Source organism: Vidua chalybeata, chromosome 2 (assembly GCF_026979565.1).
Source record: "Vidua chalybeata isolate OUT-0048 chromosome 2, bVidCha1 merged haplotype, whole genome shotgun sequence".
Taxonomy (NCBI): Eukaryota; Metazoa; Chordata; class Aves; order Passeriformes; family Viduidae; genus Vidua; species Vidua chalybeata.
Window position 1 is genome coordinate 60,944,758 of NC_071531.1, and position 17,399 is coordinate 60,962,156.

General features: G+C 36.6%; 1 protein-coding gene across 7 annotated transcripts in view; it reads right to left on the bottom strand.

The window, feature by feature from the left end:
• Nucleotides 1–17,399, bottom strand: part of SENP7 (SUMO specific peptidase 7) — a 70,414-nt gene that overhangs the window by 17,414 nt on the left and 35,601 nt on the right. For 4 of the 7 annotated variants that reach the window (XM_053932187.1, XM_053932210.1, XM_053932200.1 and 1 more), the window contains 8 exons: nucleotides 11,605–11,802; nucleotides 9,836–10,033; nucleotides 6,036–6,148; nucleotides 5,105–5,274; nucleotides 3,803–4,154; nucleotides 3,091–3,248; nucleotides 2,037–2,183; nucleotides 609–642 (listed from right to left, as the gene is read on the bottom strand). In XM_053932187.1, the coding sequence (XP_053788162.1) occupies nucleotides 609–642; nucleotides 2,037–2,183; nucleotides 3,091–3,248; nucleotides 3,803–4,154; nucleotides 5,105–5,274; nucleotides 6,036–6,148; nucleotides 9,836–10,033; nucleotides 11,605–11,802 (1,370 nt within the window). The remainder of the gene's footprint in view (nucleotides 1–608; nucleotides 643–2,036; nucleotides 2,184–3,090; nucleotides 3,249–3,802; nucleotides 4,155–5,104; nucleotides 5,275–6,035; nucleotides 6,149–9,835; nucleotides 10,034–11,604; nucleotides 11,803–17,399) is intronic. The other 3 variants (XM_053932192.1, XM_053932215.1, XM_053932221.1) reach the window with 3 other exon arrangements.

The following is a 17,399-nucleotide window of genomic DNA, read 5'->3' on the forward strand; positions in this document are numbered from 1 at the left end:
AAACAAAGTTACCAAATTGTATCACAAAAATCTAAACATCTGCATGCAGGATTCTTCCTGAACAAAACTGTTTTTTTTTTCTCAAAGCAACCACAGTTAATACCTACAAATATGGAAAAATGAATACTGCAAATCATTAATTCCTATTTGCTTTTGGTCAACTCAGCTTAGAACTGCTTATAAACCTTTTTCTACTACACATCATACTGGAAAATCAACTGAATGCAAATCTATAGTTATATTCCTCTTAACTTTAGTCTACTCATACATTTTTGTAAACCTAAGGATCTAATTTGAAAAGTTCTATGTTTCATCTCAAAAACAAGCATAGTCATATCTACTATAGTTCAACACCTAAAATATGCAGGAATATGGGAGGCATGTCATTAAAACTATGAATTGACCTTAAAAGTAGAAGAAGCTGCTAAGTTAATGCTTACACTAAAGACACCAAAACTTTTATTTATTGAAAAACATAAATTTAAAATTATCTAATATCTTTGTGAAAGATTATAAATTATTTATAACAGAAATACATAATTAGTGTTTTAATGCAATACTTTAAAGATACAATTTAGAAAAGGCTAAAGAAAAAAAAATTCTCTTACCCTGAAATGGGATCACAATATTTTTCATTGTAAACTGAAATAAGATTTAAAAAAAATATAAATTAGTTTATATTTTACAAATTGATTAAAACAATATATGGATTTAAAAATATCTGCACATCTTTCCTTATAGTGAAATAAACTGAAAATAATATAATAGAATAATTCTGTTTGGAAAACACCATTAAGCTCAAGTCAAATATGCTTAGTTTGAGACTTCACATTGCCTATATCACCTAAAAAAACATTCCTAAAGGCACTGCAGAACATAAATGACAGCAAGCAACTTTCAGAAACCCAAGGCACTGAGAAATGAGCACAAAGTTGCAGAACTGCCTATAGGCTCCTTAGAAAGAAAAGAACACTTGGGACAGAAGGAGCTAAAGTAACCTGTGAGAAGCTGTCAGATGCACTGCTTGAAGTAAGGACATGATAGAAGTGGTTCAACTTTATGCTAGTATTTCTTTCCGTCAATCTTTGAGTTAAAGGCCTTTAAAGATTGCACTTGCACTGCTGCTATGTTAAAGAGACTTTGCTAAATGAGGAATGCTTTATTGCCACTTTGACAAAAGGTTATATATATTAACAAAGGAGGTTTTCCCTTAGGCCCAAAGTTGTGTTTCCCAAGGAAAATTTCTACTTTACACTTACAAGCATTGATCCTAAGCTTATTTCAACTCATCCTTCAATTATTTTTGCCTATTAATTTAGAAAATTTCCATGAAATGTTTTTCTAACTGCTGTTTTGTGAGAAGCTGAAATTGTTATTACAATCCAAGATTGAAAAATGTCTTACAGAAGGCACAAGAGATGCAGGTTCAAACATCTCTTTTTCAGTTGCAATATACAGAATGAACCTGGTGAAAGACCTGTTGCAACTCCAGGAGTTGGTGCTCCATTTAAAGAACATCTTCACTTGTGTTTCTACACCCTGTGAGTAGCAGACTGTCTACACACTAAAGCTTTTAGTACTGTTTTTATGCTCTCTGAAGCCACAAAGTAAGCAATTTTCTGTTTAAAAGGCAAGAGCATAGTATATTTCTGCACTCTGATCATTATGAATTACTTTATTAGAACACAACTACTATTTCAGAAAAGTAATTGGTCTTTAAGTGGTATTAATTGGCCATTAATATGGCCCTTGTTTTCTGTTAGAATTCATTAAAAATTTCCTCAGTATGACTTGTGTTCCAGTACAGCATTTATACAGAACCTTTACACATGAAAACTGTGGCCACAGGAAATCACAGTTAGCTTTTCTACTGACAGTGTCCAAATGCACAAGGCCACACACTCCATTGTTTAGCCAAAGGAATTAAATGCAACAGTAATAAAAACACTGTGCTTCCACACTAAGTACCAGTGACTTTGTTTAACCAGAATTTTAATTTTTAAATATTCACAAAATAGCATAATAGAACAACTTACCCTAGCAGGACCTGTTGATAAACACTTAAATTTCCCGATGTGTAGTCTATCAAATTCAACATCCAGTGCCAAGTTTGTCTGCTTTCTAGGTGTGCTTCCAGAAGGTAACCTGAGAGGACATTTATCTTCAATTGACTCTGTTAAAAACTGGAAAAAAAAATGTATTTACTAAAGGACTTGTTAGATATGCTCCTCCTGTAACCTCAGGAATACCTTTCTTCATGCTTGTAAGAACTGACTCCCAAAACCAGCTTCCACATAAAATCATATTAAAAAACTCTAGATGTTATTGTATTCATTCCTTAAGGGTCTAACAGCACCTTGTTACACCTCCATTACCAAGACACAATCTATGCTCTTGACTTGCTTCTAAATTAGTAACAACACAAACAACAGAGCAACAGAATAACACCTTTCTTTTCATAGCAAAGCTTCAGGATCCAATTCTGTGCTTATGATTGAATAGATTCACCTGTGAGAAGAGGCAGCATTGGCTCTTCTGACTTGTTTCAGGATTACAGAGATAACCCATATCCAGGTCAAAGGCTAATTAAGTCAAAAATGGGGAAAACAACCTTTAAGGCTACTTTTAGATTCAAGTTCTACAGCTAGCCTGATAGGAAAGGGAACTTCACCTTATCTCTGTCTGCTGTCAACAAAGATTCTGAACTTCCATAAGCCCTGAATTACAACAGAGGATTGGATGACAAAAAGAAATGATGACCAATTTAAAACAGTATGTGGAAACAAATTTTTCCGCAGATGTATCTTTATGATGTCTGTTTCTACCTCAGGTTACTATTTGATCTTTCTGTTTTCTGAAATTAAATATTTCCAAAAGTTTATTGTCAAAATAGGAAATACACTGTACGTAGCAAAAACACCCAAGCTTAAGAACCAGAGAAATTCTCTGAAGAGTGTCCAGTATTCTAGCTGTGAAATAAATTACTGCAGCTTCGGCTTGTGACTGGGACCATAATAAACAATCATTTTCTATAACAAACATTACAGAAATAAATTGGCATAACAATACATAGGCCAAAAGCTGGACTACCTGCTCTGTGTGACTTTTCATCTTGTCTTCTAATTGCTCGTCTGAAAAACAGAAGTCAGACTGTTGGTCTGTTTCTTTATTTTCAGTGATATTATCCTGCATCAGCTCTGTGCATTGTGGTTCAGAAGGGCCATCTTCATCATCACTGGAAAGGATAACTAAAAAGGAAAAAAAGTAGTATACATATAGTACAAATTACAGACTTGTGAATATTTCATTCCTTGTGGATTTCAGACAAGTAAAGAATTCTGTCTTGCAGTCATGATATCAAAGTACACTGCTCACCAGTCAAGATCTGCATGCATGGAATTGTATGCAAGAAGCAGTGCTCTGCATCTTTACAAACACCTTTTATACCAGATCATCAAAATTATTTGGCTATTAAATGAAACAGGACACAGCACAGCTGCTTCAAATAAGAGAGTAATTTTTCTCAGTTTTAGCATCATTAAAAATTGAAAGCTTAGTTTTTTCATAGCCACAAAATCAGCTGAAAAGGGAGGAATTCAAGAATTTGGCTGTCCATCCTGTTTCTCAGGTACAAGATCCTGACACTAGGTACTGTTCTCTAACATGCACAATGCATTAAAAACAACAGGATAGCAGTCGTCAATCTTTTGTTCCCTATGTCTCAACTAGCCAGTTATGCTCCAGTTCTCCTAGTACCCAAGTGCACACCAGGAATTGTCATCAGCACAGACACAGTACATACTTGGATCAATGGAAACAAGTTGCTGATTACCCCTGCAGATTTTGTTCCGCAGCTTGCTCAGGTACTCTGATTTGTCTATCTTTAATTTCCTGATTGTACGAACTTGTGGTGAAATCACATCCTCACTGGTGGCAGAAAGCTGTTTCTTTGACAAATTTATGGAAGAAGACTCTGAGGCAGAGTCCTCTGTGTGGCTGTGAGCAGGCCTTAAGTGGTTGTGGGTGGAAGTGTCTTTAGAGTCTCTCTCTGCTGGACAGTCTGGCACCAGAATAGGATTAGATCTGTGGTTTTGTCCATCCTCACAGAGTATTCTGCAGCCAGGAGACTGAGTTGAACTAAAACTTTTCTTTTCCTAGAAACAGGAATCAGAGACAGGATGTAAGTTTATTACTTGACATTTCTAGATGGTTCAGATCACTGATCTTAGCTATGTGCTAGAAAAAATAATTATAGCTTAACACAGTGACATTTAATGCTTAATTCTGGATCATTTCTCCCCCCTCATATTCCAAAGAGTATTATTACATAAAAGCTTGAGGGAAAACCTTTTAAAAGGCTACAGTGACCCCTTCAAACTGGACAAGGAACTATTTCTGATTTTTAGCAGCTCTGTCAGTGTCAGACATGGAGAGGCCAATAATCAGTGCTTTCTTTACTTTCCAAAAGTGTGGCTTGGTCAACTGGATTTTACAGGTTTGATAAATGCCTGTCTCTGTATGGTTTAAAACAGAAGGCTACAGAGATGCCTTTATTGTTTATATTCAAATGCTAGAATATAAACCACACTTTGTACTTGACTGATTCCCTCAGTCTTTTATTTGTTGGGTTTTTTCAAATCCTAATGATGGGTAAGAACAAAATTTCAGGGAAAAGTACAGTGGGCTAAGGAGGAAGCAAAAAGGTGACATCTGCGAGATTTCAATAACCTCAGGTATGCTTTGCAGTTTTGCTGTTAAGGCCCCTAATTAGTCCCGAATTCTAGACCATTTGTGAAAGAAGCTTCACTTAAGTAGCTAGATGCCTTATTTTCAAAATTGAATCTATGCTCTTGTCTGAAGGAAACATTGTCATTCATCTTTCTCAACCTTTCTGCTACAATAAGCACACTGTGATGATGTGGACAGAAGAACCTTTATTCACTCCTTGTGATGCATCACTGAACTACTTTACCTCAACAGGTAATACCTGCTAATATACCTGTATAATAAATCCTATTTATTGGCATAATCCTTTTATTTGGGATGCTGCTACTGCTGCTATGTTAGTATGTGTGAATATGTGCTAAAATTAAGTGCAACTCACAGAGAACACAGGTGACTTTAGTGGAATGTGTGCATTACAATCATCAGAAATATAGCCACTATATCTTCTTTTCCTTTTCTCAGAATCAAAAGAGACTGATTCCTTCTGACTAAGAGTAGTGCTGTTCATGTGTCTACTCCTCTTCTCCAGTTCACCACAGTGTTTGTTTTCTGTGTCCAAAAAAAAAAAAGTAATTTAACATATTATCTTTAAAAACCTTTACATATCTTCATATTGTTTATGTCTTATATAAAATGCATAGAAGCAGGCATAAGTTCTCTACAGTAAGTTCTTTCCTTTTTTAATTGTATATGGCTAATGTATAATTGTATATTCCCTAAAATTATTATTATTTGTGCATAATTAGTCTAGGGTATAACCAAATTCATGGCTGCCTTCCAAACAAGATTTAGCACTTTATACTCCACAGTCTTTATTTATCTTCTGCCAAAAGCAATATTCTCAAATTCCTATTCTAATCTGCAAGCATTAGTAACCAGCATAAAAAGGACAGCACATTATCCCTGGAGAGTGTGCATAGAGGTCATAATTTTTCAGCAGTGAAAGCTGATATTGTCTAGCATGAGTATTTTAGCAGGGTTCACAAACTATTTGAGTATCCTTAATGGATTACATTCTTTATTATAAGACTTTCTAGAAAATTAAGACTGTATCAGTGCAGTGAGGCTGCACTCAGTCTCATTTTTCTTCCACAGATTTGATTCACCATAGTTTTATTCCTATTTAAAATCAGGCATTTGATATATTTTTACTGTATCTGTAAAAAAAAAAAAAGTGTTCTGAGGAAACAAATATACTGAGAGCACAATTTATTTCTGTGCTTTCCTCACAATACTAGAGTAAAAAAGGAAAATATCCCAACAAGCTCCAAAATTCATACTTAACTACCAGATGACTGCTAACTACAAACCTTTCTTCTGTAGCTCTCGTCTTCTGAAAGTGACAGCATTAATTTTTTCTTCCTTAGAAGCCTTGGTCAATTTACACAGCTCAACATCTGTCTTTCTCAGGCAACTTTCAGACCTGTAAATAATATTAACTATGACTTATCTTTAATTTTGAAATAATAGTGAATAAAAATCCCAACAGAAACAAGAGTTGATCAGATTTCAAACTTCTGCCTCTCCCATTAGCATGAGGACCTTGCCAAATGAAACAAACAAATTCAGTCCAGTTGCGGAAATACACAGATACTCTAACATTATTAATGAAACAGATGCTTCTAAAAAGCACAGTATGAGAATCTGACATGCTTGAGATTAGACACTGAAACATTATTTTGCTTTAAGGAATGACTGCAACAAGAACACAAGAAAAAAAGAGAACAGTCAGTTGACTAACATTGCCTTTGTAAAAATATACTACATTCTCACCATATTTGTTAACATAGATTCAGAACTGGTGATGGAATACATTGAGTAAGATCTTGTGTGAAATTATTTGCAATAGAAATTCCTGCTCAAAAGAGCCTGAAACAGTAACTTTAAAGGTGGCAGAGAGAGATGGACCATCAAAAGAAAGAAACAGAAAAGAATTACAGTACTTAATCCAAATGGATTTTGTGGTTATCATTTCATAATGTGTTCAATTCAGAATGTTGTGGTCTCAAATTTTCAAAGAGCTAAGTGATCATCACAGCACCTGATATCAGTGACAGCCAAGCTTCAACTCCTAAAAATGATCACCCACCATGGCAAAAAACATTCTTGGCATCTCTAACCAGACAACCAAAACTGTTGAACACTTTTTGAACAGATGACTACTCTTTAGTGACTTATCTGTAAATTGGAGTTATCAGTGCTCTTTAGGAATTCTGTACAGAGAAAGATTCCTGGAGTGCTCCAATACTATGGTAATCAGCACTGTGAAAAAATTACTGATTATCTTTCCATACATAAAGAATAATGAATTGAACCAGATACAGAAGTAGTTTCCAGTAAGTTCTATTGTTCATTCTGTATATGGAACAAGACAGTCTTACAAAGACTAGGCAGGTCACTGTAGAAAACTTTATTTTGGAACACACACTTCTGTCTCAACTAAAATATTTGTATGCATAACAGCTCTAGAGAGTTGACAGTCTTAAAAGACCATACAAAACAATCAAGTGTTTTTCAGTATTTGTTTTACACCAACATCACAATTCAGGGATTTTAACAACAGAAAGCACCTGAATAGGGCTGTTTCAGCTAACAGATTTCCCTAAACATATTTGCTTTATACATAAATTCCACTCATTTTATTTTCCATGCCAGCTTTGCTGATAATTCAGTTTAAAATGCACCCCTGAACAGATATATGCATCACTTATGAAGCTATGGCAATATATATTGTGAAGTGTTCTTAACAACCATGAAAAATAAATACTGTAAACACTTTAAAACCCTAGCTTTCTTTATATTTAAAACCTACTTCAAATTCATTAGTTATACTGACAGGTCAGTGCTCACTTAAATAAGTACATTTCACACTGGGTTGTGGTAAAGCAACAAAAATTCACCAATTCTGTAATACAAAGAGCAAGAATGGAAAGATGGAGCTGGCAGTAAGTTCTAGCTGGTAGAGATAAGTTAATTTATTATTGCCCTGTTCTGATGACACACAATTCTTCAACTTGATCTGAAATTTCCACAGTACAGAACTAGCACAATTTTCAGCAATAAAAAGCATGCATTCTGGCTACTCTGATGGTACAAGAGACTCTCTGTATGATCATGTGCATATACATGCATAACACTTACAAGGGGGGAGCTTTTATTATTCTCCTCCGAAGAAGAGACCCTAAACGAATCAGTGCCAAGTCTATGTAATGCACTGACTTTACTTCCAGACACATGACCAGGATCAAGCCATGACTTTGTTGAAATAACTTCTCAATTCTCCATTTCCATACTGTATCTATTACAAATTGCACTAAAGTGCTAGTCACTGGGGAAGGGAGAAAAGTCATCCTAATGTTGTGTCGCCTTCTGATGAGAAGGCGGGCGACCTGGTTTCGAGACACAGCACGGCAACCCGGCCTCCCCCAGGTCACTTGGGCCACAGACGTGCACAGACACCAATGTGGTGGATGGTCAAATGGCGTTTATTATCTTATCTCATGGGGTTAAATAGTCAAGGGGGCTTCACTACGTCAGAAGGGGATGGTGGGTCTGGCTAGGGTTAGTAAGGAGTGGAAAACTACTGAGTTTAGGAGGGGCTGCATGCTTTAGGGGTAATTGATTAACTATAGCAGGAAGAAGGGGGGAAGGGTCTAGCTTTCCGTCACATCCCGAGATCTTCCGTTCGCCTGTCCCTGTCTACCACAATGTTGGTTCCTGATAACAAGCTTTTTACACAATACATTAGAAAACCATGCCACAGGTACAGATTATTAATCATTCAAACAATGAACCACTCCAAATCTAAAGCGAGTTCACAACTACTACAAAAAATTACTAGCTCAAACTATTATTGTGCTTAATATATGATATTGTGCTCCAGATATGAGTCAGAAAAAAATACACAAGATATACCCTCAGATTTAGAGCGTTAAATACAAGAGTTCATGTTTTCCTCTATAAATCCACTACCTCCCATCATCCAAAACTTTAAAAAGTTAAAAAATCAGATACTGAAAAATTAGTCTTATTTTGCAATAAAACAAAACAATAAAAACCAAAAACCTAAACTCACAACAATCCAAATGAACACCCCACACTTCAGCCAGCCTTAAGTCACAGAAAATTATTAGCAAAAAATATGATACTTTAAAACAGCCTAATAAACTGTTCTCTCTAAATCTCATTTAAATTGCAGCTTTGTCAGGTTAATCTAAGCAGCAATGGGCAACTGAATAGGAAAAAAATTGCTATTAATTTCAGTTCTCTAATATATTGACGTATCAGAATGATGAATATGACTGACTTTTCTCTATTTTAACTTGGGAACTTTTAATTACTCCTGCCTTCAAAAATAAAAACCCACATCATCCTTCTCTTCTTCATCTTTCTACTGTCTTCCTCGGAATTTCCTGCTATTTTTCCCTGTGGAAAATATGCTGTTGTAGTCGTAACACACAAACAGAGGCAGCTTACTTTGAATGCAACTGCCACCTTAGACCAAAACAGGTGTTACCTAATCTTAATATCTGATTTCTGCTAGTTTTATATGTCAAACATTACCGTGATGCTCAGTCAACCTAAATATTGGAAGAAAAGATGAAAAGTAGATGTTAAGTGATAGAAGGACACACATAGCCCTTAACCAAAGCCACCCTGTTAGGAATACTGTCACCACCAGTGGGTTAATGTGAAAAGAAATTAATTATCACAGAGAGGAATTTGGAGATATTTTGCAAAAGAAGTTTTTGAAATCATGCTAGAACACATTAACACCAACCGGAAAGCAAGATTTTGGTTCTGGACACAAAACCAACTAAGATATGTTAGAATTACTTGTGTTTCTTCCCGAATCAAAGCAGTGATGCATTGCAAGCAGAAATTCCTTCTAAGACAGAAAAGTAGCCTTTTTAACATCAGGTCCAGCAAACCAGAACAAATGCAATGTTAAAATGGCTCATTGGAGAAGCACGTTAATTTGCATTCAACAAACCGATCTCCTGATTCAAAAAAAAAAAGGTAGAACAAAAGTTGTTTCAGGGAAATTCTTTTCCATTGTGAAGTTCGGTCATTTCAGGAAGACTGGCAAAATCAGCAGTGAGTAACATACCTTTCAGAAAGGAAAGAACTTTCATGAGGAGAACTTAAGATTTGACATGTCTGTAGGCTGGCAACAGCTGATGAGGGTAGTTGACCCAATTGCAATTTGTCTGCAGCAGGTAAATTTGCATCAATTATTACGTGGCTGTCTATGTACTTTCTTCCAATTTTCGTACTCAGGACGTTCGTCAAGATAACTTTGGGTTTCCTGCCATACATATAATAGTAAATCATAAGTACTGCACTGCAATCTAGAGAAACACTTCTTGTTAAATTCATGTATCCTAAAGGCTTGGTAATTAAACATCAGAATTTTGTAGTCCCTTAGAGGCAAAAAATAAAAAATAATCCCATTAATGTACATGGAAAGCAGGTAAACACAAGGTAAGACCAATGTAAGAAAAACTAGCCATGTAATTTTACCTTAGCCAGATACTATGCACACTGCTTTGCCTCTAACATATCCTGCAGTACTGTTTAAAAACTGGCAAATATTTATCTCTAAACAGCTTTCATGCAGTATCTATACACATTTGTCAGATCTCTGGAACAAGCAATCTTGATTTTCCTGTGAACAAGAAGCCTCCAGTAAAACAGCAAATTTTCTAAAGCACTTAGTGAACAGGTAGAAAAGTAGCCTGTACACAAAAGGTAGCATTAGATTTTATTCCACTCCTCAAATATGAGGTGGCACTCTGCAGTATTGCAAGACCCAGAAAAATACCCCCAGGTGTTAAAACAGACAAGCATCAAAAGTAAGCCAAGCAGAAATATAAAGATGCAACTCCTACTTGAACACGCACATGATGTGTAAGAGCAGCTCAACTCCATACAATGACACAGCAGCCAGCTTGTTGTATAGCCCATAATCCCTTCCTTTCTCAGACTGGGATTTAAATGGTATCACTCCATTGCAATTTATTTTGGATTAGGTTGTAAGGCTATGGCCTTTCTGAACGTGTTTTGAACAACACTGTCTTTTGGATATTGACTGCATAATTCTCCAGTTGTCTCTGTTCATCCTCCAGCACAGGCTCTGTGATGTCTGGAGAGCACTCAGATCTCCTCTTGCACCAAGATGTAAATTTGCTTTTCATCAGGAGACTACCTTCCAGACATGATTGCAGAGACCCACAGGGGATAAACAATTAAGAGATACAACTTAAAGATGAAAATTCTAATACTGAAGAATATGTAGACGGGATGTAAACTCCAATAAAGAAGCCCCTAAACTGTCTGTCATCCAAAGCTCAACAGAAAATCCAGAGAATAATTCACTCCAGCCATACTTTTCTCTGAATATCTACAACTGACCACTGCTTGCAGGGCTGCAAAGAAGATACTAGACTTGATACGCTTTTCTTCTGATCATTTATGCCAGTTTTCCTATTTTCATGAGTAGTCTAAAGCAGTAACAGTGAAAATACACCTTGGTATCTCCTCTTAGAAAAGCGCTGCAGTTAAATTCAAGTGTATTCTTTACATGAGAATAAAAAAAGCCAAACATTTAGAGAATCCAATGGCTAAACCATAAATAATTAGTCTTGACAGTACAAGACCATCTAGAAGCCATTTGATCAGAAAAAACACTAAAGCATGCCTGGCACCATCTCTCTCAGTGATTACCAAAAGGAACCAGGTACAAGTGAATTTAGTGAAGTGAGATAAAATACAGTTAATGAACAAGGAAACTGTGGCACAATAAAGAGCACTTTCTCATGAAGAAATAACTGCAAGGAAAATTATTTTGCTTAGTGACGTGAGGCAAAGACAACATACCTTTTAGACAGAAAAAGACTTTGGAGAGTAGGGTTTAAAATCTGCCATATCTTTATGCTGGCAGCAGATGATGAGGGTGCTTGATCTGACTGCAGCTTGCCAGCATCAGAAAAATTATCACCAGTTTTAGGTTGCGCCTGTGTGTATTTTCTTCCTATTTTCGTCCTCAGGACATTCGTCAAGATAACTTTGGGTTGCCTGCCATACACATAACCATACGTTAAGTGCTGAGAACTTTTTAAGTCACATGAATTCAATGAAGATATTCTGTGAGTTCGCTGTCTGTGCATCATTCCTTATAGAATTAAGGTCATTGCCCTGGCAATCTACAAAGCAATTCTCTTTGGAAAAGAGCAATCACAAATTTTTCTTATGATCAGGACAGCCTTTCAATGTTTCTCCTTCTGGCATGAATGACTAACAAAATCATATGCCATTCTGAAGAGGTAAACGTTCTGTGCAGAAACACTGAAATGGAAATTTTGGTGCATCATGTTATCACAAAATGTTGCAAATGGTGTAACTATGGCCTCACAAGCTATTCTGAAAGTGTACACTTGACCATTTGCAGGATATGAAAATAGGTACTCATTTTGTGTAATCTTATTTTAAAACCATAAATATTATTTTTTCCCATATAGCAGATTAATTACAATCTTGCTGGGGAAAAAAGAAGTTATTACAAATCTCCCAGTCCTGAAGCTCCATTTCTATTCAATTTCACTAAACAAATTACTTAGAATTATGAATTACAAAGTCAGTAAAAATGCCCTACTGAAGTTCTTTAAAAAACTATCTATACTTTGGTAGTTCTGCTAGATTGGTACTGAAGTCTTCACATAAAGAATTAATCTGCATTATGGCCAGTAACTTGGACAGTTGTCTTACAGTATCATAAGGGTTGGAAAAGATCTCCAAGATAACAAGTCTTCAACTGAATACCACCACTAAACCACACTGCAACGTGCCGTGTCTATTTGCCTTTGAGCATTTTCAGGGATGGTGAGTCCTGGGCAGACTATTCCAGTGCTTAACCACTCTTTCAGTGAATAAATTTTTCCTGATATCCAGCCTGAACCTCCCTGGCACAACTTGAGTACATGTCCCTTTGTCTTGTCACTTATTGTCTTGGAGAAGAGACCAACACCCACCTTATCACAACCTCTTTTCATGCCATTTTACAGAGCGATAAGGTCTTCCTTCAGTCTTTTCTCCAGACTGAACAAGCCCAGTTCCCTCAGGCACTCCTCATAGGAATTATGTTCCACATCCTTCACCAGTTCCACTGCCCTTCTGTGGACTTGCTCCAACATGTCAATATCTTTCTTTTAATGAGGGGCCCAGAACTGGGTACAGCACTCAAGGTGTGGCCCCACCACTGGCAAAGTACAGGGGGACAATCACTGTCCTGGTCCTGCTCGCCACACTATTGCTGACACAGGCCAGGTGCCACTGGCTTTCTTGGCCACCTGGGCAAACTCTGGCTCATTTTCACCTGCTGTTGACCACAACCACTACGGCCTTTTTCATCAGGTATCTTTCCAGGCCCCCCTTTCCCCAGCCTGTAGTGCTGCATAAGGTGGTTGTGACCTAATGGCAGGACTTCAGCTTATTGAATTTATAAGTTGATAAGCATTATAGATCATAGATGATTTGTAAGTTGATAAGCATTATAGATCATAGATGATTTGTAAGGATTTACTTTATTTTCAAACCTCTGAGAACTGGACTTGTTTTCCAAGAACTGGTCCTATGAAGACACTGAAGTTCAGGCTAATTTGTTAGGTTTTAAAGATTACTGAAGCAAGAATTGGGTTTTTTCCTTCTGCATGTCTTGCATAACAAAAAAAAATTGTTCTCATTGTAAAGCAAATCTTTTTAATAGCTAGGAAAAAAATCTTACTACTCACATAGCTGTTACACACATGCTACAGAACATTTCTTAAGCAAAGGGCTGCTATTCCTCATTGGGTTACATCTGCAAGCACCTGTAATTGTCCCACTGACATGCTGCATTCAGCTCAGCAGCCTGCTTACATGGTACCTGGTGGCAAATACAGGTTCAGCGTGGAAACTTTTATTGCTGAAGGACAGACATCCGTGAACCTAAAATAAGGTCTGGAGCTGCTATGCTAGTGAACCACAATGAACTGGAGGCAGATGTTCCACATAAGCCTTTTATTTTCCTCTTTCAATCTTGACATTGAGATTTCCTCTCCCTAGTTACTTACCATATTCACAAGACACATAACCCCTCACTGAACCTGAAAAGACAAACGTTCCTACCCACAGCTTGGACAACCTACCCATAAGCTGTGGATGACTGTCAACCTGATGAGAACCTGCACCCCTGAATGCCATAATGTGTATGCCATGAGCTGCTTTTTCCTAGAGCTCTGCTACACCTTTCCCAGACCAGCAGTCTCCAAAAAGTTTTAAACACACATCCCTACCAGCAGTAAGTATTTTGAGCATGTACCTTCTACAAAGTTTATTTTATTAAAAATCTACAGAGATGTACTAGTGACAGGTTGATCTTAAAGGTCTTTTCCAACCTCAATTCTGTAATTATAAAACACAGAAACAGAAATTTAAAAAGGAACACAATAAAGACGATATAAACATTTAGTAATTGCACAAAAATATTTCCTTCCTGTAACCCAGTGAATTGTCTTGTACACCACACTTTGGATACCACTATCTAGACATTGCATAATAAATCTAAATGGCTCCTTTTCAAACCTAAGTAACTTAAGCTCAAGTGAAGGCAGTTTCCTTTGATCTTTGATCAGAAGTTTGCCAAAGAAAAACTGATGGAAAAGAGCTAAGGCTTTATCTCAAAAGACAAAGAAAAGAAAAGGCACCAATAAAAAAGAACCTCAAAACCCACTTAAGACACTCTGATGCCAAGGGCATGGACACAGGACAAAGTGTTATGTAACAGATTGGTCCTAATTAGCTGTTGGAAAAACAATCCAGGGTTTATCAAGTGAAACATTGGCTCTGTGAAGGCAATAAGAAGTCACATGTGCAAAGACAGTCTCATTTGAATACCAACCTAAAGCACAGTAGTGCTCCAGAATGTTTTATGCAGTCTGGAAAAGGCTTTCCTCTTTCTTTTATTTCATCTAGTTCTGTATACACAGTCTATGAATGCTAATGCAAAAAAGTGTTCCAAAAATGTGCTCAGATGTCAGAGAGGCTTGTTCAACACTCTAAGGATCCAGAGACTGGAGTTTCATTTCCAGATATACTTTAATTACTGAAAACCTTACAAAGCGAACACGGGTTCTGGGGGTCAGTTTAGTAACATGAATGTCTTAAATGGTGGAGCTCAACTTAGTGAGCAGCCTAGTGAGCACATCCCAAGTCTGGCAAGTGCTCTTGATTCAGCACAGGAAGAAAGATACTTATTTTCCTATTAAAATCCCCACTAAATCAAAAGTTCTAGCTTTCTTCTGGACTTCTCAAATGTTGAGCTCACACATGAACAACAGTTCATAAGCTCTCAGAAGAGCTTATAGCAACCAGACTTCTATATCATTTGTTGCTCGTCTAATGTAATGTATAGTAGAAATAAGAAATAAATAAACAGTACTTAAGGAAATATAGAATATATATATATATATATATATTTAAGAAACATGATAAATTAAAAAATTCAGCTACACAAGAACTTATTAGGCTGTTAAGAAAATTTACAGAAACTGAAGCAGTTCAGGAAAATTTCAAGGTAGAATTCATCAAGAAAATTTGTTCAAGTAATCTTTTGAAACTAGACATTCACTCTTGTGCTTTAAAATTCTTCCCTAAAGACAAGAAACACCCAAACTACTTTATAGGGCCAGTTACTGAAGCATAAAGAACTGAAGTCACTTCAGCTCTAGGGATGCCAGAAGAGATGATGCAATGAAAGACTAAGCTATTTCCCCTCCTCCTCCAAAAAGACTCAAAATTAAAAATCAAACCTTAAAGTAACTAAATTATCTTTTTTCCTCCAAATAGAGAACAGTCATAGAAGTAAGCCCTAGCAATATGCAGATGTGAACCAGAAAATTCTTTCTTAAAAAATATGTTTTAAAATCATTACTGCAGGGATCATGACACAATATAAATGTACTATTCTCTATGGAACACTTCAGCTCTCCCAACTAAAAACGAACCAAGGCTATCAATTTCCCAGATTTCAATTCTTTCAGTTTTCACTCTTCCACCTCACAGAAATAATATCTTTTTTTCTTTTTATTTCTCAAACACATGATATCACAATGAAATTTTACTAAATTTAGGCTCAAACAGCAACATAATTAGTCCAGTGGGGACACACAATTAAAAGACACTGTGACCATGCATGATCAAGACTTGTAAAGACACCAAAAAATATCCCAACATTGAGTGTTTAAATAACATAATGACGGAAAAAGTCCACAGCAGGAGCCAAAGGAGTCAGAAGCAGAATTTCACTACCTAAAGTTTGTTGGCCACCTTGAAAATTCAGGTCTGACATCCCTTGCTCACACTCACATCAGGCTAGACCTTAACAGACTCCAGGTTCCTATATAATTTGGTTTACTGATTGTTATGTGGAACAGAATTTGTAATGTTCCCCATTGCCTTGATTTAAATTGGGTTTATAGATTTTAGGCAAGTACTTTAGCAAAAATGATCTTATAATTTCAAGCACACACACATACCATGAAGCAAGCTTTGCAGTGGAAATCTGTGCAAAGGACAGGAACTTCAACAAACAAGGAAGCCAATGGTATACACTTGTCAGCGCCAGGCTAAGGCATCGCTTCTGGTCTGGCACCAGGTTTTGACTGAAGTTTTTGAACCAGTTATGACCAAACCTTCACAGCAGAAGAGGAGCATAAGAGCTTTCAATGTCTTCCCTTTCTAAAAGGGCTATGGCCTCTGGCAGTGTTTCTTGAAAATCATTTCACTAAGATGGGAGTACAATAGATTCAGGGAAATGTCTAAACCTAAACCAGCCCATACATCTGTAAACAATGGTTGGGACACAGTTCCCTAAATTATCTGTTAAATTGTCCACAGAATAAAGTGAGCAACTCAAGCAAAGGACATTTCAAAATATTAAAGTAAAGTAAGTGTCCAACAGAAAAAAGCAAAGTATACGTTAAAAGCAAGTCCCACCAGCAGACCCAGCAAGTAATTTGCGTAACAGTAACACTGGAGGCATCTTGGTGAAGGAAAACCAAAGACAATTATTCCTATTTCTAAAACAAGTACCTACCATAGTCTCTCACCTACCTCCCCAAAACTGAAAAAAATACAAAGGCAAAGGAAATGAAAACATAGTTATGCATGTAATGATGGAAAAAACAAGAAATATATTATGAAAAATGCTGTTAGCTGCTCCTGGCAAGTCTCATATTGCTTTTCACAGGCAATAAAACAATTATCCTACCTTATAAACCACAGGAACAAAAGCTATTGTTTATACTACTTTGGGGAAAAATGTTTGACCTCTATTTCACACAATATTCATAGCTGCTTGATATGATTCCCTACCCAACGATCATACTGTGTACACACACCAGTGCTGGAACTGCTGTCTCCAATTCATTCAAATTTGTATCAGAAAGTGATCAAAATGAGACAAGGAGACTACTGGCTCATTTGGGACTAAATTACTATTAATTGTCTACACCACTGACTTCATGGCTATATTCTTTTACTAGTAAACCCAGGTTCTGGGAAATAAATATTTTGGCAGTGGGATGTCACATACTGTTTAAGGGTTGTTCCCTCAGCCCTCAAAGAAGCTGAGGGTC